Below are 23,796 nucleotides of genomic sequence, written 5' to 3'. Positions count from 1 at the left end.
GACTTCCTGTTTTATTACGCTTGCTTGAAGCTCTTTGTCTTTATGGCAATTGATTATGACATCACCTCTAATTGTCTTACTAAGGTAATTGTCAAAAGATGGAAAAGTGTAAATATTTTAGTGGTAAAATCCTGTGTACGCGCCAAAACTAATAGAATTTCTAAATAATGTTTGTATTTCTAGGTGAAGCTTAATCTTGAGCCAGAAGTGAATAATTCGCAAGCCTTTGTTTGTCAGAAGATTGCAATGAAAGTTGATGTCAAGAAGATTACAGATATCATGAAAGGTAGGCATTGTTATCTTTATTTAAAAGTAACATTATCTGTGTGTCTGTCTGTACCGAAGGATTTTGCCAACAGCTGAACCGAAATGGTTTTCCTTTACAATTAAGGTTCTCATAGGCCCTGGGAAGGTTTATAACTATTCGTGAGAGGTTACTCCTCGACCCCCATCACTTTAAGTAGAGGCGTACCCGCTAGTCATATAGAAAAATGATAGGATATTTCATGAGTGTGTGTTCCAAAGGATCTCGCTAACCACCGAACAGACCTTCAAAAGTAAACAATGTACCTATCGATTATTGAATTATTTTGTTTAGGTGGGCGAGGTGGAAGAGAAGAAGTGATGCCCCTGTATGTATCAAGAAACCAATTAAAAAGACACACAAGCAGTGTGGCAAACTTCACCATCGAGGAATGTACTTTATTTTAGGATTAAGAAGTTTGCCTTTTTAGTTTGGAATCATTGGGTTATAGTCCCTTTCGTGACATCGCCTCTTAAGGGACGTTTCGTCGTATTTTCACAGTAGCTTTTGATAGGTTATTTTAGGTAAATGTTAGGTGATTGCCCCGCAGGGTTAGAGCCCCCCCCCCCCGCAGGGGCTAGAAATAGGATAAAAGATACTATGAAAATACGACGAAACGCCCATTTAGAAGCGATGTCACGAAAGGGACTATACCCAATTATTGTATTGCTATTGTGGTATCCGCCTAGGGTAAATGGCAGACACCAGAGTTCGAATAAAGACTACGGCAGTGTGAACAGACGTGGACACCTTACTATAGAGAAGCTACGCTTCTCTAGCATTCACTAGACAAGAATCAACATCTATTTCAGTTGTCACTTTATTGGAGGTTTAAAGGATACTAAAGCTATATACAACAAACAATAACTACATGGATAGGAATAAATGATCATAACATAAAAGCATTATAATACATATACAATAGTCAGTTTGGGCAATCATGATTCCCCATCCCTGGAAAGGGTGGGGGGAATTAAGAATACAGTTAACCATAATATAAATACATATGGATTAGGAATAAAGATGGTTAAAGATAAATCATACAGTAAAACATAGATAATTGCAATGGTTAGGTAGATGGCTATCCCTGTCTGGGGCAGGCAGGATAGCCCATGGAGCAGCACAATAGGTAGATAAGCATAGAGGGGTTGAGTGGTAGGTCTGGGTACTAAAGAGGGAAGGTTTGATGATTACTTGTGACAACAACAGTCTGTGTGGGGGTGATTCTATCAGGTGAGGGCAGGTTTAGATCCTTTATCCTCAGGGTTGAGGTGGTGCTGATAACTTGGTGGTTGAAGGGGAAGGTTCCGGTGCTTAAGATGGGAGAGGGAGGGGTAACACCCCTCCCTCCATTTGCAGGACAACTGAGAGATAAAATCAGTACCGTTATCTGACATCTTTTCAGGTGGCTTCATAATTGTAGAATAACAGGATTTAACTAGGTGCGTAGCATCACTATAATGTCTTGGTTTCTGCATGGTCCAGAGCTGCCGCATACCACAACTCTCCCCTCGGAAGGCTGGAGGGGTTGTCTGCACCGCCAGACTTCCGACAGTGGTTGCGGCCTTCAGTTTGTTGTCCTTGTGGAATGGGTCCGCCAGGATACCAGTTGCTGGACGGTGGTGGACTCCAGCCCTCCCCAGGTCTAACGGAATCGGCTATATCTGCTGGAGTAGCTGGTCCTGTTGGATCTTCTGGCCGTTGGATGTGTACCTCTGAGGCCACCCTGGCAACCTCCAGGGGTGGCACAGCACATGAGGGGGCTTGGACCAGGTTCATTCGGCTTCCAGGGTCTCTGTCAACGCGGGCAGGTGGTGGTTGCCATACTGTAGGAGCGTTGCCTCCTTCAGGCTCATTCTGGACATTGGCAGGGTGGTGCATGGCAGTCCGACCTGCGGGGTAGGGAAAGGTAACAGTCCACCCTTTATGCCGGAGGCTGTCTTGGATCTGCAAGGGTGGCTCCGCTCTAGTTGGCTGGGAGACAGGCCCATCCACGGACACTGCTGCTAGTGGACTGGAGGCACAAGGTTCCGGATTTCCTCCCCTAGCCTGAAGGGGTCCAGGCACATTGTCTCCATCTTGGGTAGACATAATTGTTGGGGATCCTCTACTTCTATGGTTAGGCTCGGCACTTGGCGCATCTAGTTGTGTTACTCCCCAGGCAGCGGTCAAAGCTTCTTCAGTTTGGCTGGTAATGGCTGATACCCTGGCTCCTGGGGCAGATGCAGGGGGCGCAGGCAAGTTTGGCCCAGCCCAAACTTCCTGGTACACCAGTGCAATACAATTACCCTGGCTTGGTTGAGGGAGGTAGACAGCTGGATGCAATTGAGGGTGAGGGACAGCTGGACTCTCCCTGCTGGCTGGGGGCTCTGGCTGGCTGGGGGTGACGGGTGTCACCCCTTCCTCTGGGGCTGCGGGCTCATTCCGGGGTCCAGGTATCTCGGTGGCGGCGACGGTTGTCGCCCCAGGCACCAGTGTGGGGGCGCTGGGTAGCACCCCCCAGTCTTCACAGGGGTCCAGGTCTCTCGGTGGCGGCGACGGTTGTCGCCCCAGGCACCAGCGTGGGGCGCTGGATAGCACCCCCCAGTCTTCACAGGTGGCGGCGACGGTTGTCGCCCCAGACATCAGCTTGGTGGTGCAGGGAAGCACCTCTCGTTCCTTCCAGGTGGCGACGCCGGTTGGCGTCCCATACATCGACTCAGACTCGCTGGCTAGCGCCTCTTGCCTCTCCCACTCGGCGGCCGCCAGGGCCTCCCCGTACACCGTCCCGGTGGCGCTGGGTAGCGCCCCTCGGCTCTTGCTGGGGGTGGCAGGGGTTACGGACACCGGTCCCCTGTGGTTGCGGCTGCGGTCCAGGCCAACCCGGTTGGGTTCAGCCGCTCCTCCCAGCACGTTGATCCTGGCCACCATGGTCCCAATCTGAGACGCAGACTCCTGGGTAGCCGCGGCCCCAGCGGCGGCAGCTAGTTGGGGTGACGGCTGGGCATCTCCCTCCAGGTGGACCTGGGTGGCAGACTGGTTGCATGCAGGTTGTTGGGCGGCCTGGTGTTTCTTCATTGCCCGGTCCCAACCGGTTCTACACTTGGCGGCTGTGTGGCCGTTGAAGCGGCAGCGCCCCTTCGTCCAGCTGGGTCCCATCAGGCCGGCTTCCCCAGGGTGTATCAACCTGCCAGGTCTCTCCTCCTCCATTTGGGGCACCAGCTGACAAACAGGGTCTCCCCTACTAGGGGTCAGGCGGTGCTGGGCTGCTTGTGGTGGCTCCTTGGTTACATTCAGCCTCCTCCCCATACACACAGGTTCCTTACATCCAACAGCGGCTCTCCTCCCCTGGGTGGCGAGGCCAGCCTCGGCCTTAGCTTCTGCAGGTGCTTCTCCACATGAGGGATCCTGCCTCTGGGTATGCCAGGTGGTTGGTAGCAAAGGCTGTTGATGGTGCCAGTCGGAAAGGGGGCTATGATCTCTGGGGGGTACCTGTGGCCAGTGTGTGGACAGGTACCCACAGGTGGACCAGCAAGGCCCAGAAGATGCCATACTGATGGTAGCCTGAACTGTATTCCGGACTGTCAGCAGACTGTTGGTAGCCACCTGAGTTGGGCCAGAGTTGCCAGCTGGTATTGCGTCCCTGCCAGGCTCCGTCAGCTGCTGGTGGGGAGCCCCTGCGGTGGTTCTGGTTTTGGCAAGGGGTGGCCTTCTTATTGACTTCCCTAGTTGGAGCTCTGCATCCTGGTGGGCCTCCATCTTCAGCAGCATGGGGGAACTTGGCTGGGACATGTGCAGTGGTTCAACAGAGTAGCGGCATCTGGTCTTGGAGTGTGGGGGAACAGCCTCACTGCTGCTGGTCAACCCTGCTCCCTCCGTGCTGGGTAAAGTCTTCCACTGCAGCAGGTCACCAGTCCCCATCCTTAGGCCGGTCCCCCGTCGTTCCATGCCTGGGGGCTCCCAGGGAGGCTTGGGTGGCGGCTCCCCCACCCCCAGGTACGCGTCGGGCATCTGGGTGAAGAGCCTATTCCCCTGGGACAGCTCCCCATCCTCCAGATTGGTGAGGCCAGTGCCAGGGAGGACCTTTCCACCCCAGAAACAGGTGGCACTGGCCCTAGGGCTGGGCCCCTTTGAAATCTCAGTTCTGGTAGTAGTGTCCATCTTGGGGCTGGCCACTAAGTCTCTGAAGCTTGTCACCTTCTCATTAGGCTCAGTTGCATCGTTCAACACCCCCAGGAGGACACCTACAGGTTCAGCAATCCCCAGTCCAGTATTGCTATTTCTCGTGCGTTGAGCACCAACTGAACAGGAGCGGTGCAGCGGACATTCAGTCACCCTTCCAGACAAGGGCATCTCAGGGACCAGGGGTCTGTGACCTGGCATGTGTTTGATGTTCACTGTACTCAACACAGTAGGCCAGAGTAATAACAGAAGCAGTATCGTGTATGAAGAAGCAGAGAGTGGTGGGGTACAGATGTTGGTGGTTCTGGTCCAAATGAAGACTTCTGTCCACCACAGTGTCAGCAGCAGGCCTAGGCACACAGGTAATGCCCAATCATGAATGTCTTCTATTTCCGCACGTCGGGCTAGGGGCTGCCAAGTTCTTATCTTGTAGATGTAGGAGCAGAGTATAGTAGCCGCGCCGCAAGGGGGTTCGAGCCGGCTCACCCCTAATATAAATACTATAGCTGTGTAATTAGGGTGGTAGTCCACGTAGCCGTAGGCTCGGTCCTCCTGGCTCAAGAGTTTCTGTGGCTGGCGCGTCCCCATGATAAGTAGCAGGGGGTGGGTCTGTTGGTGCCAGCGTCTTGTTTAACTGTTGAGCCTGAGTTGTTCTCCTTTCCAGTATAGCTCTTGATTTCTGTGATAACCAGCGGATCTTAGCTTAAAGGTAAAAGGAATATGTTAGGGATCCACAGATGTCTCTAGGAGCGTATCCGCTGGTAGATATATGGATAGGTAGGCTAACTATATACATATATATATGGCTACACTCCCATATATATATATATACGTGTATAAGAATATCCCCAGAGCTAGCTAGCTTTCCTCCTTGCTCCAAAAAAAATCACGCTTCCTCTGTATAAAGTTCACAACTATGAGGTCGATGGTCCAGGTACACACCACCACTGCCCAGTGTGGGGCATCAAGTCAGGCTATGTCCACAGGGTGGGCGTACTTTCGTTCAGTTACCATATCAGTTTCCAGTGTTGTATGGTGGGGTTAGTATTCACTTACTTGTACCCATGATACAAAAAAAACAACATTATTTATCACTTGGGTATTTATATATACATATATTTGTTTCACTAACCACTCAGCTTTGAAGTAGGGTTGGCAGGGCTAGGAGATGTTGAGGGTCTGAGCGGGTTTAAGGAACTGGTTTAGTTTTCCTTATCACACTGTAGACAGGGAGGGAGGAGCTGGCAAGTTTTTTTTTTCTCCTAAAAAATATCTCTGTTGTATGCTATAGAGTGGCCCCTCTCCTGTGTGGGTGTGTGTGTGTGTGTGCGTGAAATCTCCTGTCCTTGCAACGCGCGTCCGCACCGTCAGATCCGCGCACACGGGGAAAACGCGCTCTCACCCCTCAACTCGCTCTCTCATTGGTCCGCTTCGTCCGTTGGATTTATGATATTTTCCGCACTCTGTTGCGCTACCCGTGAATGGCGCTCTGTGTGTCCGATCGCTAGCCCCACACTACAGACGGACTTAGTCTAGTGTGGGTAGGAAGGGGGAAGCGCGTGAGGGGACGGGGGTAACTCCGTCCGTTTCCCCTGTGAGGGAGGGAGGTAACTGTGTGCTGGTGTAATAGTGCCTTTTCTTCTTAATCCTAGGCTTATCTATTATATCACCCTGATTGTATTTGCCTTCAATGGAGAGGGGCTCCTCCCTTTCCCTTGGAATAAGGGGTGTATTGTTGTTGTGCTATAGGCTTGAGGTGATTTGATTGTATATCAGGGTCTTTATTATATTACATCTAGTTTCTATTTTTGTCCTTATCACAATTGCATAACAGATTTGTTTACCAACTCTGTTCTATTTTTAGCTGTTATCACAATACACAATAAATCCAAGCCTGTTCTATTCTTAGATTTATCACAACACAACAATTTGTTTGCCAAGCTTTGCTCATAAATCTATTGTTTAGCCATCACACCAGGGGGGTAATCCCTGCAATGTAACATAATATCTGTTTTTCTAGATGGGTGGCTGCGTTGTAGCCTCTCAGGATACTTGGAGTTGACGTAGTTTTTCTCTGTTCTGGTGCACTACACTCGTATGTTGGCTCGCAGCTTGCAGCTATGTGGCGTGTTTCAGCCTATCGGCGGCAGGGAATGTCCCGTCCTGCTAGCGCCGCTTGCAGCTATGTGGCGTGTTTCAGCCTATCGGCGGCAGGGAATGTCCCGTCCTGCTAGCGCCGCTTATCCAAATCCAGCTGATGGCGGCAGGGAATGTCCCGTCCTGCTAGCGCCACTGGTTCGGATCCTGCTATCTCTTGCAGTAAAATTGGCCTATTTTCAGCCGTTTACACTTATTTGGCTTGTTTCAGCCGGTCCGCAGGCCTGTTTCAGCCTTTTGAGCGCTCAATTCTCCGTTAGATGTCGGCGCTTCTCGCGGTTCTTCGTCCAGTTTCACTTCCACAACTGCCGGATGCAGAGTTAGACTTGCTGTCCAGGGTGGGTAATTCAGGTTGCTTGTGTCAGTTTTGCCAGTTTCACTGCTGGGAGTACCTTAGCCTCAGCTGCGCGTCTGCTCTACACTTGTGGTTCGCCGTAATCTCACACAGCTGTCACCAAAAGTTGTGGTATCCGCCTAGGGTAAATGGCAGACACCAGAGTTCGAATAAAGACTACGGCAGTGTGAACAGACGTGGACACCTTACTATAGAGAAGCTACGCTTCTCTAGCATTCACTAGACAAGAATCAACATCTATTTCAGTTGTCACTTTATTGGAGGTTTAAAGGATACTAAAGCTATATACAACAAACAATAACTACATGGATAGGAATAAATGATCATAACATAAAAGCATTATAATACATATACAATAGTCAGTTTGGGCAATCATGATTCCCCATCCCTGGAAAGGGTGGGGGGAATTAAGAATACAGTTAACCATAATATAAATACATATGGATTAGGAATAAAGATGGTTAAAGATAAATCATACAGTAAAACATAGATAATTGCAATGGTTAGGTAGATGGCTATCCCTGTCTGGGGCAGGCAGGATAGCCCATGGAGCAGCACAATAGGTAGATAAGCATAGAGGGGTTGAGTGGTAGGTCTGGGTACTAAAGAGGGAAGGTTTGATGATTACTTGTGACAACAACAGTCTGTGTGGGGGTGATTCTATCAGGTGAGGGCAGGTTTAGATCCTTTATCCTCAGGGTTGAGGTGGTGCTGATAACTTGGTGGTTGAAGGGGAAGGTTCCGGTGCTTAAGATGGGAGAGGGAGGGGTAACACCCCTCCCTCCATTTGCAGGACAACTGAGAGATAAAATCAGTACCGTTATCTGACATCTTTTCAGGTGGCTTCATAATTGTAGAATAACAGGATTTAACTAGGTGCGTAGCATCACTATAATGTCTTGGTTTCTGCATGGTCCAGAGCTGCCGCATACCACACTATCTCTTTTTGTGAATTCATCAAAAATGACAATATCCATAAGAAGAAAAGCAGAGAAAATATAGATTGCCAAACGGACAATGTAGATATAAAGCGTATGTTCAGTGGTCTTTAAAAAAGGAAGAGATTGAAGGAGACTTAAAAAAGTAAATTATCTATATAATTGTCGTTTATAGTATGACGGACCAAGTATGTTGTATACGGAATATTCTTTAGTAAAGTGTATGTTTACAAAAGAATGAAAGTCTTAAATAGCACTTGAAAAAAAATCATATTCCTGCCGCAGTGTTAGGGACAAAAACTATTAATCACATAAAAGACTATTCAGTTTATTTACTAAAGCGAAATTTAACTGTAGTTATGCATTAGAAAAATTACTATTAACTGAGCCTAACATACAAATATAAAACTATTAAATCTATCGATGCTAAATTAACCCTCAAGAGTCAAAACTACCTTGGTTTGTCAAAGATAAGCAAAGATGCATAAATAAAAGTACATATTAAATGTGTAGGTTGACTATATCTCCCAGAAGGTTAACATGCCCTTGTTGAGGCTTGTCAATCAGATTGTAACTATGCATCTCAATGCTAAAGAAACAAATGAGGAATTGAGAGAGAAAAGAACTAGTGTTACTAAGGTAACCTTTTTATGTAAATATTGTATAATGAATATATGTCATATGAAAATATTGTTTATGAATATGGAGGGTTTTAATTATTAATAACTTAGAATTAAAGATCTATTTATCGAATTTGACTTTTTGAGTAAGAGGGTTATTTTTTTTGGCGTAATTTCGTAAAGTTGGGTGTCAAGTTTTCTTAATCAAAACCGAATGTATATTTATTATAATTGGTCCATAATTAAGAACAGTTTGTCATTGTAGTATAAACATTGGGTATTGTTTATGTTAAAATAACTAAAAGAGAAAATAATGCCTCAAAAAAGCAATCATATCAACTATCAAAATTGTGATCGAACTACAAGTTAGGGAAAATATTGTTTTAAGGAGCCCTACAAGAAGCACACAAAGCATAGTAGTTCTGAAGGATCAGTAGCAAGTGAAATAGGATCCACTCTGCTAAGACCTGCCAGTGAGGTAGGATCAGGTCTCGGATCTGGTCTCTACAGGCCTGAAGAATTTTCAGGTAGAACACTTTTGCCATTTTAATATCAGAGATAGGTTAGGTAATGGTTTATTAATTTAACTTTCATGGTAAGTTTTGCTTTTTGTATTAAGTATTTAAAAGAAATTTTTCCGAAAATTAAATCAAAATGGACTGAATAAGATCACCTATTTAAGATTAAAGTTAAAAGTTAACTTTACTTTAAAAACTGCAGCAGACAATTCTTAATCATAATTACATGTCTGAACTTTAAAAAGAAAATCATACTTGTTCCAAGTGAATCAAATACATGATACTTAAATAGACCTTCTTTCACTATAAGTCTTTAATAAGACTGTGCTTAATAATCATAGGAATCGTCATACAATCATATATAATACAATTTATTTAAGGATCATCCGCGCATCTGCCAGTGCGAGCTCAGCACAGCAATCCCTCACAAAGTACACCAAGCCCTTCAATTGGCCTCAAATCTTCTTTGAAGCAACGACCAAAGAGCTTTGCTTCTAAGTTCAGGTAGAAAAAAGTGTTAAGTGAATTAACAGCTGTTTATCAATGTTTCGGTAAAACAGTATTATTGTTTGATAACTGAAAAGTAAAAGGTGTGATAAATTTGTTTAAAAAACAATCGCTAATAATTATAAAGCTTTCCTGAAAATATAATAATGTAATCCCAATGCAATGGTCTCGTAATTTATAAAATCTTATATTGAAAATATGAATTATATTTAGGTCCAATAGCCGTCTAGGCGGCTATACTAGCCTTGGAGAATCCCCTCAGCAGGACCAACAGGATGCATTCATGTTTTCTGCAACTGGTCATCATCCTCTAGAAAAGATTACTGAAGAACAGGTTATCTTTTAATATATTTTTATATACTTTAATATGTTTATTTTTAAATGTATCTATCTAAAAACCATTCTTTTAATTCTATCTACTACTTTTTTCATACTTTTACACTTTATGCATTTGATTCAAAAGGAAATTTTTCAATCTTAGAATTAACTATTTTGCCACCAACTTTTTACCTTAAGGATAAAATATTACGCATAGATTTGGCGGTAGCCAACATTCGATTTGAAGAATAATTAAATTTTGAGTCAAATAAAACTAGGGGGTTGTGCAATAAAAAAGAAATGACAATAGCTTCAAAAAATTCAATAAACAATATCTAATATCTAATTTAAGTATTTTTCAGAAAACTCAAATATCTTATCTCCGATAAACAAAAGAAATTTACATAACAAAATATTCAAATTAATCTAGGTGACCAAATGCTGGAAAACAATATACTGCCTGCTGGACCTGTACGCCACCTTGCCAGAGACAAAGTTTATTGATCAGAGACACTCTATAACTCAACTTGCTGATATTTCTTTGCTACAGAGAAGCAGGATCAAATATGCCCAGGTAAAGAAATCTATTTTTACTATCATCTGGATTTTTAAAAAGAAGGGGTTAAATTGTTTTACATTGGAATTCTTTCTTTCTACCTAAGGCAGAATTTAAACTTAAAAAGAAGTGTGCAAATTAACAAACCGCCATTTGATAAAATTTGGTTATGTACCTACTATCTGCTCATTTGGTTTACTTTTAAATATTAACCTTTTATAGCAAATGTCAAAATATTAAAATATTTATTGTGCTTAGCGAAAGGGCGTTGTAAAAAAGCACAAATGGATATTTTTTACATCGAAATCAGATAAAGAATAGAATAATTACATAAAAGAAACAGGGACTATTTCACTTATGCATATTTCTGAAATATACATATTTTATTGCTAACAAAGTATGACAAAAAATATTGTTTTCTAGATGAAATCTAATGACCTTATAAAAACACCTGAGGACAAATCACCAACCAAGATTTTGAAAGAAGTTTCTTTTGCCAGACCAGAATATTTGAAAGAACATTTCCCATTGGTCATTGTCGGAGAGGCCAAAATCAACAGGTAAAAAAGTATGGCTTGTAAGCTGCCGTCAGCTAGCTGCCAGCAAGTCATCTGTTTACTGCAGTTTGCCGACCAAAAAATGTTACTGAGTGATTCATTTATGTAATAAAGGGATAGTTCTATGAAGTGTATTTAAAGAGTTAAGGTACTTAGAGTAGTGATCTTTTTATATGTCTTAGTAGAATATATTAGGCATTTGATAGATATGATTGTGATAAAGAATTTTAACATTGACCAGACCAAACTTTTTTTATTTGACAATATCGAAAAAAGTTAAAGAGATTTGCCACATAAATTACATGAGAATGGTCTATTTTTTTCCAAATATGTATAGCCAAAACACCAATTTTAGATAATATTTTTCCACATATTTCACAAGAGTTATAAAAAAATTGAACAGGGGTTCCCCTTGGGACAAGTTACTTAAAAAACATAAAAAATAACGTCCGGTTCACTATAGGACAGGTTTTCTATAGATTCTTTTTAAAAAAAATAAAGAAAACCGTCCGGTTTACTTACAATATACACATTATCTCACGCGGAAATACCAACTAACCATACAACATATATATATATAAAAAGACCATTCTCATGTAATTTATGTTGCAAATCACTAACTCTTTTAGATATTGTCAAATAAAAAAAGTTTGGTCAGGTCAATGTTAAAATTCTTTATCACAATCATATCTATCAAATGCCTAATATATTCTACTAAGACATATAAAAAGATCACTACTCTAAGTACTATAGTGAATATTTTATTGGTCATTCTTTGTTGTTATGTGTATTTTGTTGTATAAAAAGTTTAAAGTTCTATTAACTAGTAAATGCTATCTAAAGTTGTATTTATGACAAAAAAGTTTTTGCCATATATAACACGCAACGAAGTTGAAAATAAAAATGAAAAACTCATTTTTTAAGGAAAATCCCTGGTAAAATCTCTTAATTTTAATCAATAACTTTATATTATGCACTACTACGTTATTTAAAATAGAAAAAACTTAAAGTTCACTATTTTTTTTTAAATGCACTTCGTGAAACTATCCCTTTAAGACTTTTAGAGTGAAAAAAGATTACGAATTTTATGAACCATAAAATGTAATTACAAGCCAAAATGTATTAAAGAAATAGTCTTACTACGCAGCCTAAATTATTGTTACGGGTTGTACATTTGCTATAACTTCTACATACATACAAACACAAAAAAATTATTATCTTAAATTTCAATCGTCCTAGTTTCTTATCCACAATTTTTAGGGTTAATCTAACAGCAACTTTGAGTGGCCTAAAGCTGGAAGGAGAAATTACAGGGCTGGGTAGTTCTCTCAACTACAAGGAGAGAGTTAAGGGCCTCCAGAAGGGTGTCATAGTGGACGCCCAGATAGCTGGCAAGGTGAAGGAGACAACTATAGCGCTGCTGGAAGGTTCTCCCTCCCATCAACAGACTGTTGTTAAGGTACGTTCTAATCCCGCGGCCGTGGCTCAACGAGTCACCATGTGAATCGTCGGGGAGGTATTTGGTTAGAATCTCGACTCAACACTGCATCATAACTAAAGACGTCAAAAATGGTATCTACTGCTGCTATGTCAGATGCGCGACACTAATAGTTAAAGTAGGTGAATGTCTTGGCCCAAAAAGGCGCAACTCATTACTATGCACAGTTATTACTTCCATTCAAATGGACACGCCCATATGCGTTTATTGAAAGGTACTTTTTAACATTATTATTTTGTTTGAAAACTAATGAATGGACGTAAAGTTCTTGATTACTTCATAGAATTACTTTTAAAATAGTTTACCTATTTAAAATCACATGTTTATCGAAGTACAAAAGTTAAAAAGTTTACCTACATATATTTTAATATCTACGATCTATAACAAGATTGGTGTACGGACATACCTCATTTGAGGAGTAGCTGCGCTACAAAACACTATTTATTTAAATTCACATGTTAATTATTTAGGTGACCATAAAATCATCCTCAGTGAACTACAAGACTCACATGTCCAAGAAGGACAAGAACGACGGGTCCCTGATCATCGGTCCAGTGGATGTGAACATTCCCCAGCACCCGGTCACTCTGCACGGCATCATGACCAGGAGCACCAAGCAGCTCACCAACACGCTCATGGAGTTCAAGGGAACTAGGATTTTATACAAAGGTAAATAATTTAGTTAAAACAAAGACTATTTGAGATCTCGATAATACATTATATTTATCTCTTTGAATGACAGTCGAACGTCTGACCGTACAAACGTAAAACATACCTGTTTTACTGAGTATTTATGCTTCTATAAGAACAATAAAATTAAAGTTTTTTCTTTCTCAGGATTTAATAGAAGTTAAATGTTTTACTTATGTTAAAGTCACAATTAATGTGTAGTTATTTTAGAAAGAAAAAGTCTATTGGCTAGGGTATTCAAATGTTAGAAGATTATGCTATATTATTAAAGAAATTATTTTGCAATGTGTACAATCTATAGAATGATTTTCACATTCTCCCAAATTCATGATTTGATATACCCTTTATGGATATTTATGAACAGACGAATAGACAAATGACGTCAAAGTTTTTATTTTTTTTTATTGGGGGGAAATCTGGATGCCGGAAGGGGATACCCTCCCCCCCCCCCCCCCATTGGACGTCATTGGATTAGACCCTAAATGTAGGAGAGATGCAAATTAATAATTTAGGTAAAACAACCCTGGAGGATTCTGACTGTGGGGCCCAGGGTTCTCCCAAGATGAAAGAGACTCATAATTTCACGGCCTCCATGGAAAAAGATAAAAATGAGGACTCAAATCAGACACAGGTCAGATAACTATTCTTGTTTTAACTAAGAATATCGCCAAATTTTAATTGTTGAAATTTTATAAATGACTGTTTTCATTGCTGCGCTAATATTGTACGCATTCGTCCTGGTTTTGTTGTAATCATACATTTTCTTACAATTTAAATTCTTAAGGCCGGCCTATTTAAAGCCTTTAGGTAAAACAACCTTTTGTTCAGGAGAAATCTCAGTTGTTAAAACCACTGGTGATGACGTTCTTCCTTGAGATAGAAAGTTTCGCAGTGAGTGCTGCGCTCCTGCCCTCACTTCATGCTGAGTATAAGATGGAGAAGGTTGTTTCTAAAGGTAAACATAAATCACATGATTAAGATTTATTTATTTACTTGGTTTGTTTGGTTGTCTGCTTTAGGAATAGTTGAATCAGTGTGGTTTCCTTTTGTCAAAAGTGTGCTTTGGTCTTTGATTTTCTATAGATATTTTTTATCGTTCGAATTTTTCTTGTCTGAAAACTCGCCTTAAATTTCCACGGATAAGGGGAAGACCTCAATACCTCAACAAATATTGTTTTATTACTAATAATTTTAATTTTGTATTTTATATCTATTAACTATATAATGTTTGTTGGTCTAATAACGTTTACATTTTATGTGGAAAATTACCATCCTTTGACTAAATTAACCAGACTAGTCCTGCTCTCTTCATCTTTAGATTACAAATATTTAGGTTTAACTGGAAGTAAAGCCAAGTTTAGTGTGTTACTACCACGACACAAGCTAAGCTTCACTACAAGGCTAGAAGAAACTTTGGAGAGGGAGACAAATCTACCCTCAGAAGCATCTATTGATTTACCAAAGGTAGTTTCATATATCTTATTTTAAGCATTTTCCACCAATTAAAAAATATTGTCTTGTCTTTGTATGATTTCAAAAAATTGTCTTTTTGTAAGACTTTAAGAATTTTAGATTTTATTGTAGTACAATTTATATGGTTCGAACCAGTAAGATTATTTTATGTCTGTAATTTACGGTCTTTCATTGGATTTTAAAAAGTACTTGCTAATAAAAGTAGTAGAATGACTCTTCATGTGTTTTAAATAGAAAATTCCCTTTTATCGGTTGGGTTTAAAAAAAACAGCTTCAGGTTTATGTAAGAACATTTCTGAATGCTCTACTATGCGATTACTGAAAATTTTTACATTTTTTTTTCATTTTAGGTGCATGTGGTAGCTGAGTATATTCAGGACGAGTTTGTTGGCTGTGGACAGGAGACAAGGAAAGGGGCGGATGGGTCCATGTACAGCAAGGGAAATTATTTCAAGGCGGATGCTGAGATAGGTAGTATAGACAAATAGATAGCTATCTAGCTTTAGATAGGTAGATAGCTATTTAGCTTTTCATAGTTAGCTATCTAGCTTTAGGTAGATAAAGATTTTTTAAAAGATAGTCAGTGAGATGGCTTAAAATTGTGATAGATAGGTTTTTGTTACAGATAGATAGAAAGTTAGCTATATAAGATAGCTGAAAAAAAGACAGATAATGATGCACTTATGAATTATTTGTTTGAAATATGCACATATATTTAGTTGTATTTGAATTAGATTCCAACCATGTACCCCCATAACTTATTTTCTTATAAGAAAATACAAAATTTTAATTGACCTTGTTTACCGTAATAAATTCATATTTCTGCGTTTAAAAGCTTAATGACTTCGCCTCTAGGCTATCATGGACGTTTTGTTCTCTATATCACTGGGGCTTGATCTTCCCTTTCATCACATACAAAAAATGTATAAGAAAAAGTACTTAGCTTTCTTTACTATTTATCTAGCCGTTTACAAGATCTTATATGGATACACAGACATACAAACATACAGCTACTCGACTAAAAAAGATTATTTGTTAAGGTGAATTAGATCATGGTCTGACAACAGATATGTTGAATCATCTGGTTTTTGTACAAAAAGTATTCATGAAGGAAGTCAACGAAGTTGTTCAAAAAATGTCAGGTTGGTTTTTGCAGTATTAGTAGAATACTTTTTGTCGGTCCTTTCTATTATGTAAATAAAAAATACTATTATTTCTTTTATACTTCTTCATGAAAATTTGTTAGGATGTTTTTTATTGATGTGCATTTAATTGAATGCTTTGTTTTTGTTCAAAATGCGTTAATTCTTTAAAGTTTAGGTAATAAAATCAAAAATATTTTGATCTCTTTTACCTTTATTATTTCAAACACTAAATCAATTAAAATTCGACTCATCGATAATTTACTGAAAATTGTAGTCCAAATGTTGGAGCCATTTTGAGATTTGATTTATTACTTATACAATACATCCAGTTACTATTGTGTTTAGCAGGGCTCAGCAGCCGTGCATAAGACACAACTTTAAACATATTTTGTTGCTTTAAAAGTTTACCGAACAGATTAATTGCCATAGTAAGGACAGGTTTTGACAGTTTTTAGGTTTTAAAACGACGCAATTTATGGAGGTGCCGATCCCTGGATTCTTGAAAGGGAAGATAACTTTATACTTTAATTAGGCGGAGATGTGTTGGTGCCTGTATGGACAGAGTTTGGAGAAGAATTTGAGCTTTACCACTCAACACAACCAGCTAAACAATTACTTTATACAGGTAACATTTTTATTTACAAGTAAAGAATCTGCAACTCAAAAATTTCTTGTATTGAATCCCCTTTTCTAAAGTAAACTCCACAAATTGTCTTCTTTCCACATTATTACAAAAATCTATTGACCTAGTCTTATATCTGATATTGAATTCCTTATTCATTAAATGCCTATGGATGTATAATGTATCTCACTCCTATACACGTCAACACTATATTAAACAAAAACTATTATAATTTAGAATTTAGTAGTTTTTTGGACATCAGAAATTTTTAATTGTTATTTTTCATAGTAATGTAAAAGAATAAGACAATGGCCGATAAATTGATGTACATCCCGAATGATGATACATAAAATAGGAATACTTTATTATAAAACTTTGGGGACAAGTGTATTAAACAGCCCAATGTCCCCCCCCCCCCCCCCCCGACCCCTGTACTTTTCTATAGAATATGTTTAAAAAAAAAACAAGTACATTTTAATCTAGGTATAATTTTCAACATCCTCTATTTCAGTTTCTGTAAAGTTGAAGAGAATCACCATAACCGCGACTACGCCCTCCAACTCAGCTGTCAGGTTCGAGACCGGCACCTCGGAGTTAATACTTTCAAATAGGATTGCTAATGTACAGGCAAGTTTAATGGGTTTTGTTCTGAAGATGCAAATAAATGTGCTTAAATTCGTTCTTAACCTTGGCTATTGGAAGAATTTGTCGCTATGAACCAGGAGATTATTTATTGATTATTGATACCTATTACACTTCCAGCGTGGCCACATTCTTCAGTATACTGAAAATCTTCAGTATTCTTCAGTATTTGGAAATTGGGGCTTCAGTATTTTCAGTAAATACTGAATATTCAGTATTAGAAAATTTTATTCAGTATTTTTCAGTTTTTGGAAATTTTCATGATTCAGTATTTTCATTATTTCTTAAATTCCAAAAAAAATTGCATAAATAAGATGTTTTTTTCAAGTAGTTGATGTCAGATTTTTTTCGGCGCTTCGCGCCTCACTTTACTTTCCTTTAAATTACCCTATAGGTAACTTTGTACATTAATTTTGCCATTTATACAGTATTTTTTCAGATATTTTTTTTGTCTATTAATAGAATGAATAATCTAAGGTGAGTACTTTGCATGGTTATTGAAGGTAAAGTATTTTAGCATGCTCTTAACCATAGACGTCCAAGGGGGGGGGGGGTAAAGTGGCGATTACCCCCCCCCCCCAAACGAATTTGGGGGTGCCGTAGGCTCTAACTAAAAAAAATTTTGCGCGCTTCGCGCGAATTTTTAATACTAAAAATTTAATAAAATTTAAATTACCCCCCCAAAAATTTTCCCCGGGGGTAAATTTTGGGGGGGGGGGGTAAACAAAATTTACCCCTGCCAACAGATTTCATGGGGAGTAATTACCCCCCCCCCCCCCCAAACAAATTTTACCCTTGGGGTAAAACCTTTTTTTTTGGGGGGGGTAAAAAAATTTGCGGCGCGCTTCGCGCGCCATTTTACCCCCCCCAAAAAAAGCGAATTACCCCCCCTTAAAAAAATTTTACCCCCCACCCCCCCAAAAAAAAAGGTTGGACGTCTAGGCTCTTAACTCAACTAAAAAGTATTTAAGTTTTCTAATCATTTAAAATATTTATCAGTCATTTTCTGCTTAATTGGTGCAAGAAAATCTAAGAGGCAAAATTAAAAGATCTTTAAAATAATAAAGCTATGATGATATGAAATTTTGAAATGAGGAATCATATAGAAAAAATACTTATTCAGTATTTGTATTTTTTTGTTCAGTATTTCAGTATTTTTTCTTATTTTAGGATTCAGTATTTTCAGTATTTCCTTTTTTTTCTTCAGTATTTTCAGTATTTTTTCTTGTTTTATGATTCAGTATTTTCAGTATTTCCCTTTTTTTCTTCAGTATCAGTATTTTTTTGGTTGTGGCCACACTGCACTTCATTCCTGGTTTATTTTCATAAAAAACTGTAGATTTAATACTTCAACATTGTTTAATCGGGACTTAATAAAACATATTCAAGTTTTCAAATTCCTGCTTTATTTAATGCTATTCTTCAATTTAGAGGTCTCAATGGGCTTTTGTTTTAAACTTTTGAAACATTTCCTAGGGGAATATATATATACACTGAAAATATGTACATTACTTATTAAATTATTAAAATTAATTATAAAATATTCTTCTGTCAGGGATCAAAATCAGGAGTGAACAAAATCTCGACAAATGCGAAGATTTTCTTAAAGTTGAGCCTGGGTCAGGTCATCAAGGACATTATTTATCCAGAGGCAGAGCCGCAGTTCCAACAGCATGCTTATTTCAAGGTGATTATGAACTACTGTTTAATTATGAATATATTAGAGTTCACCCTTTCCCACACTCTAACTTCTTAAATCATTAAGACAAAGACAAAAAATCGATGTACCCCAAATTATAATAAACAAAATAACCTTATCTGTATAGCTACTAACGTTATTGGTAGAAAAGTTTGAACACTGCTTTTTGAATCAACTAATGAAGGTTAGGTCCCAATAGTGTTTAATTTAATGCAATGAATGGGAGAAAGTGTTTACAAAACTTTGAGGACTGGGATAATCCGTATTCCAACGTCACTTCCTAAATTAACCTTACTTGAAAATTGTAATATTAGCTCTGTTGAATCTTATGGCAGAGAAGTTCAGACGCACTTTTGATTTCTTTTCTATTATTATTATTTATTAAGACGACTATCCACATGAGAAATGCCCTGGAGGACGATTCTGTGACCGAGGAGTCTTCTATACCTGACAAAGAGGTAAGTTACCATTGAGTTCAATTTTACCTGAAATTATTACTTCATGGCATTGTCCTCTGGATAGGACAGGTAACTTGCAAAAGATTTTAGATTTAAAAATTTTAAAAAAAATTAGTCTTATTTAAAACCTTATAAACTTTCACAACAAAAAACTAATAAAAAGCTTCATTGAAAACTAAAAATATCGAGTTACAAAATGTTGAAAATCCCATAAATAGAGGCATATTCCTAATTAATTAATTCAAAATCAAACTGATTTAAGGTTATCCTGATTACCTGTTATCGGCCGCTGATCTTTTTCCAGCCCATAGCTGTGGACAAAGCCATCCTTGTTTGGTTGAGCTACAAGAACGCATGGGAGTATTGGGCGGAGCAGAGAAGTAATTTGAATAAGGAAGTTTTAGTTGCCACTCAACAGGTTAGCAGTATTTCTTTACTTTTAGAGTAGCATTTACTTTGTATTTTGTATGTTAATGTATGTAACATTTAGCTTATTTCCTCAAAGTACTTGTTAAAATCTGGACATCCCACCCTTTTGAGATAAATAGAAAATTAAAGGTAGTTTTTGTTTGTTTGTTTCTAGCATTAGGACTGTTTAGGTTATGTAGTCCGACAGGGGCATGGCTCCGCTGGTAAAAGCCCTGTGGAATAAATCAGGGGTTTACATAGGAGAAAAAAACAGAATGCCCTTATTTTCAATTTAATTCAAAAACAGGAGGTTGGATTAGTGCTTAACAGACCCTTTATATGAAAGCGCTAACATCTATTTTATATCATTGCGACATAAAAGGGCAAATAAATAAACAGTAACTCAGTTTTAAAAAAAATATTTTATGAGTATATTAGATTGGTTAGTGACTGTAAAGTTTACAGAGAGCAAAATAGATACTGTAGAGTTCAGGAAAGACTTTTTTTTTTGTTCAAGATGGCTTGTGCATTTTGTAATTTATTTAATGAGTTGTTTTTCTTGTAAGATTAAACATATCTGTTTAAAAAAAAATGATAATCATTTTCCGTGTGACATATTATGACGTTATATACAGGTTATTGAGCGAGTTCCCATCTCCCACATCAAGGAGCAGATACGCGGCAGCTCGCAGCATGTGGGCACACTTTTCCTGCAACTCAACGTCACTGACATTGGCGTGGCCATCCCGCTGATGTCTGACCCCACCAACAGAGGTGGGGGAGGGGTGGATAGTGAGAATCGCGGGGCTATAGTGTGCACGGTGGAGACTACGAGTATCTCGGCGTGCTCGGCACAGTCCATGGTCAGCAAGGGCAAGTTTGATGATCTTTGCATCAGGTATGGCACATAGAGAAATTTTAATTGTTTGATTCGTGTTTTTTTTTAGTGAGCTGTTGTTGGTTTAACAAATTAACAGTTCAGATGAATTAGAGGAGTTTATTTACTAACCCTCTATTTACGGTACACTTGTCTTACAGCCCAAAATTTGCTTGCTATTGAATAGCGCCTAAAAAACCGGCCAGAATATTCACCCTCCTTTTATAATATAATTCGGTTAATTAGGTATGCATTTTAAAGATACAGACAAAAATTTTAAGTATTAATTGAAGATTTTTCTAAAATTTTCTCTCTACTTTGACTGCTATCCTTTTATCCTCTAATTAAATCCTCTACTCTGCATTTTAATGATAATACATATGTATATTTATATTTATACTCTTGTTTATTAGGTTTGCAGAAGATTTTAACCACACTCTAGATGATTGGAAACCAGACAGAAAAGATGAAAATCTGTTGAATCTATGTACTGTATCTAAGGAAAAGTTTTATACATATATAAAAAATGACATGGGTTTATTTTGATTTTAATATTAATTCCTTTTCTTACATTGCATTGGGTTACGATTTTTAGGGGTTCATGATAAATAAGGGGATATTAATAATAGAGCTTGAACATTACAATAAAAAACTAGAGAGGGAAAGGGTTAAATATCGCACTGTCCTTGTGCCGTCTTACAATTAAGTCATTGAAAATCAACGAACGGTGTGGTGTGTATTAACACAGCCAAGTAGCAGGAAATAATTAGGTAGTAGACGAAGAAGGTCATTAAAAAAGGAAGGGAGGTAGTTATCTGTATATACATCTATGCTATAGATCGGATGCTTGAACAAATGCTACAATTTAAAAATGTTGTTTCACGTCTTTTACAAGTATGCTAAAACTAATGCTTGTCTTGACCTAACCTTGCAATAACCCCAATGTATAACTGAACCTGAACTGAAGGGCTCCTACGAGGTGTGCAGTAAGACAGTGAAGGCACAGTTTGATGAGAGGACCAAGACTGTCAAGAATGCAAAGTGGATTCTAAACATCAAATGGCAAATGACTGGAGTTGATGTTAAGGTAAGCCGCAGTTTATGTCAGTCACTTTATAGATTGACTGTGAATCTTTGTGTATAAAACTTCTTTCTTCAACCCTTGTCTCTAGTGGCTGTGAGTCCAATATAAAGAATGCAATGTAAAAACTTTTTTTGAAAAGCATATTTCAATCAGTCAACCCGTTTCAGCGATCCTTTGCTACAGATATAATTTAAATTGCTTAAATCTGATTAAGCATCTACCGAAAATGTCATCTTTAATGATTTATTTCTGTATACTTGCAAAAATTAAACTTTACTTTACTTCTAGTTTTATCTTTATTAGGTTATCTTAATAGTTTTTTTCTTCAAATTATCACTGTATAATACTCAATTGTTATTTTTTCATCAAAATGTTGTTAGCTTTAATTTCTGTATTATTTATATATAAAAAATTTCGTTTATTTTAAGGTTGATACAGGTATAGGAAAGCATTTGAGCTCCTTGGGACACACCCTCACCACACTGACAGGTGAAGAGGATGAAATTACAGAGGACTCTTCCATCAGTGATGATATTGACAGTGACGTCATTCTTGTTGATGATTATACAGCTGCTGTAAAGAAGAGAGCAATACAAATAGAAAATCTGCCAAGCTTTGTTTTTGATGCCTCTATTGATCCAGGAATGTATATATTAATTTTTACAATTTCAAGGTGACCTCTTTGAAAGAAATTAATTAAGATAAATGACCTAAATGTTTAAGAATGGGAATTCAAGATTGTAAGCAGAATTTTTAAAATTCCAGATATTTAGGGGGTAGATTAGTTTGAATTTAGTATAACATTTGATTACAAATTGACAAAAGATTTTGGTTGCTTTTACCCATATCAAATGAATGTTAATATTTATTAATATTTTACATTACAACAGGCCAACGTGCAAAGAAAATGAGAGAAGAAATGTTGGAGCAGTCAAAAATAATTGAAGACCTCAAAAAATTGGGAGCCTCTGAGAAAACCATTGAAATTGAATGCAAAAAGTTGTCAGACATGGAAGCTTTTGCTTCGAAAGATTTTAGAAAAGAAATGGTCCAGAAGTTCCGCCGCCAAAGTGCAAGAACCCAGAGTATTAAGGAAAAATTTGGCTGGGGCGGATCAGCAATGACCCCCACAGGGCCCCCAACCCGGGGGATAATGCTGAGGGGGAGGTCCTTGTACCCTGCTGCCCAAATGGAGTTGGGAAGCTATGATGATATGTCTTTTGATGAGAGTGTGCGGGCTAGGTTGGAGAGTGGTAGCAAGGATGCCGTAGATGCTGTAGGATTAGAGGTAAGTCTAGTTTTACTTTTTCTCAGTTGTCTTATTAATATTTTTGTAGCGAAGCTACTCTTTAACACCCTTTGTCTGTTCGTTCGGATGTCAGTCATTAACCCGTCAGTTAGTCTGTCAGTCCCTAACGGTATTAAAGATATATAATTTTCATGGATCTTATTTAAGATAGACTGCTTATTTTTTGTGTGAAGAGCGCCCTCATTATCTAGTTTACAACTTACTTGGTCCGTCTATCTGTCGATATGAATACAAAGATTTCATGATTTTCTAGTTACAATCATATTTTCTCTCACATTCTTTAACTTCCTTTTTTTATGACCACTACACTGAACACCATAATTATACCTCACCGTTTGTCAATATATGTTTTTGTTTGTGCTTAGTACAGATTAGTTAGTAACATACTGAACAATATCTTTAGAATTCAATATTTGATTTTTTACACTACTTGCAAGTAGCGGCTATTTTGCATTCGTGATTATTGCGTGCAACACCCCGTCTCACATTCCATTTCTGCTAAAATTGATCAGATACCTATAAATTTTTTTCCATCCTATTATATAAAGAAGTAGGTTTATTTTGTTTGAAGCTTAAGATCTCGGAAATCACTGATATGAATGGGTTGTAATTTTTAGGGAAGCTTTATAAACGTATTTGGATGGTTTTAGGCTATTTTCCTGATTTACCTCGCCTTCCCCTAGATGGTAGGGGCGAAGCACATAGTAAAATAAGTATAATTTAGCAAGAAGAGGAAGAGCCAGTGAAAGTTAGTCCACCAACAGGATCTGCTAGAGAGAGAAAGAAAGCTTTCTATGAAAGGTGAGAAATATATCAGCAGTTTCTCGCAAAGTTCTCAATTGGGCACAGAAAACCCTCCACTTCCCGACTCCCGGGTGTAGTTTTTCGCGTTTTTTAATA

General features: G+C 38.5%; 1 protein-coding gene across 1 annotated transcript in view; it reads left to right on the top strand.

The window, feature by feature from the left end:
* The window catches only part of tweek (transmembrane protein KIAA1109 homolog tweek), an 83,454-nt gene that overhangs the window by 47,492 nt on the left and 12,166 nt on the right, over positions 1 to 23,796 (top strand). The window contains exons 71-96 of the mRNA XM_080161679.1: positions 184 to 286; positions 599 to 694; positions 8,430 to 8,554; positions 8,924 to 9,062; positions 9,434 to 9,557; positions 9,774 to 9,894; positions 10,309 to 10,452; positions 10,858 to 10,994; positions 12,252 to 12,450; positions 12,960 to 13,158; positions 13,692 to 13,810; positions 14,008 to 14,134; positions 14,513 to 14,643; positions 15,003 to 15,123; positions 15,693 to 15,794; positions 16,330 to 16,422; positions 16,931 to 17,046; positions 18,617 to 18,748; positions 19,147 to 19,218; positions 19,481 to 19,636; positions 20,262 to 20,524; positions 20,917 to 20,999; positions 21,466 to 21,590; positions 22,016 to 22,230; positions 22,479 to 22,875; positions 23,621 to 23,697. Of these exons, the coding sequence (XP_080017805.1) occupies positions 184 to 286; positions 599 to 694; positions 8,430 to 8,554; positions 8,924 to 9,062; positions 9,434 to 9,557; positions 9,774 to 9,894; positions 10,309 to 10,452; positions 10,858 to 10,994; positions 12,252 to 12,450; positions 12,960 to 13,158; positions 13,692 to 13,810; positions 14,008 to 14,134; positions 14,513 to 14,643; positions 15,003 to 15,123; positions 15,693 to 15,794; positions 16,330 to 16,422; positions 16,931 to 17,046; positions 18,617 to 18,748; positions 19,147 to 19,218; positions 19,481 to 19,636; positions 20,262 to 20,524; positions 20,917 to 20,999; positions 21,466 to 21,590; positions 22,016 to 22,230; positions 22,479 to 22,875; positions 23,621 to 23,697 (3,716 nt within the window). The remainder of the gene's footprint in view (positions 1 to 183; positions 287 to 598; positions 695 to 8,429; positions 8,555 to 8,923; positions 9,063 to 9,433; positions 9,558 to 9,773; positions 9,895 to 10,308; positions 10,453 to 10,857; positions 10,995 to 12,251; positions 12,451 to 12,959; positions 13,159 to 13,691; positions 13,811 to 14,007; positions 14,135 to 14,512; positions 14,644 to 15,002; positions 15,124 to 15,692; positions 15,795 to 16,329; positions 16,423 to 16,930; positions 17,047 to 18,616; positions 18,749 to 19,146; positions 19,219 to 19,480; positions 19,637 to 20,261; positions 20,525 to 20,916; positions 21,000 to 21,465; positions 21,591 to 22,015; positions 22,231 to 22,478; positions 22,876 to 23,620; positions 23,698 to 23,796) is intronic.

This window comes from Acartia tonsa, chromosome 5 (genome assembly GCF_053477335.1).
Source record: "Acartia tonsa isolate MP-2025a chromosome 5, ASM5347733v1, whole genome shotgun sequence".
In the NCBI taxonomy this organism is placed as follows: domain Eukaryota; kingdom Metazoa; phylum Arthropoda; class Copepoda; order Calanoida; family Acartiidae; genus Acartia; species Acartia tonsa.
Note: the sequence above shows the minus strand (reverse complement) of the source record. Positions and strands in the feature narration are given on the sequence as shown.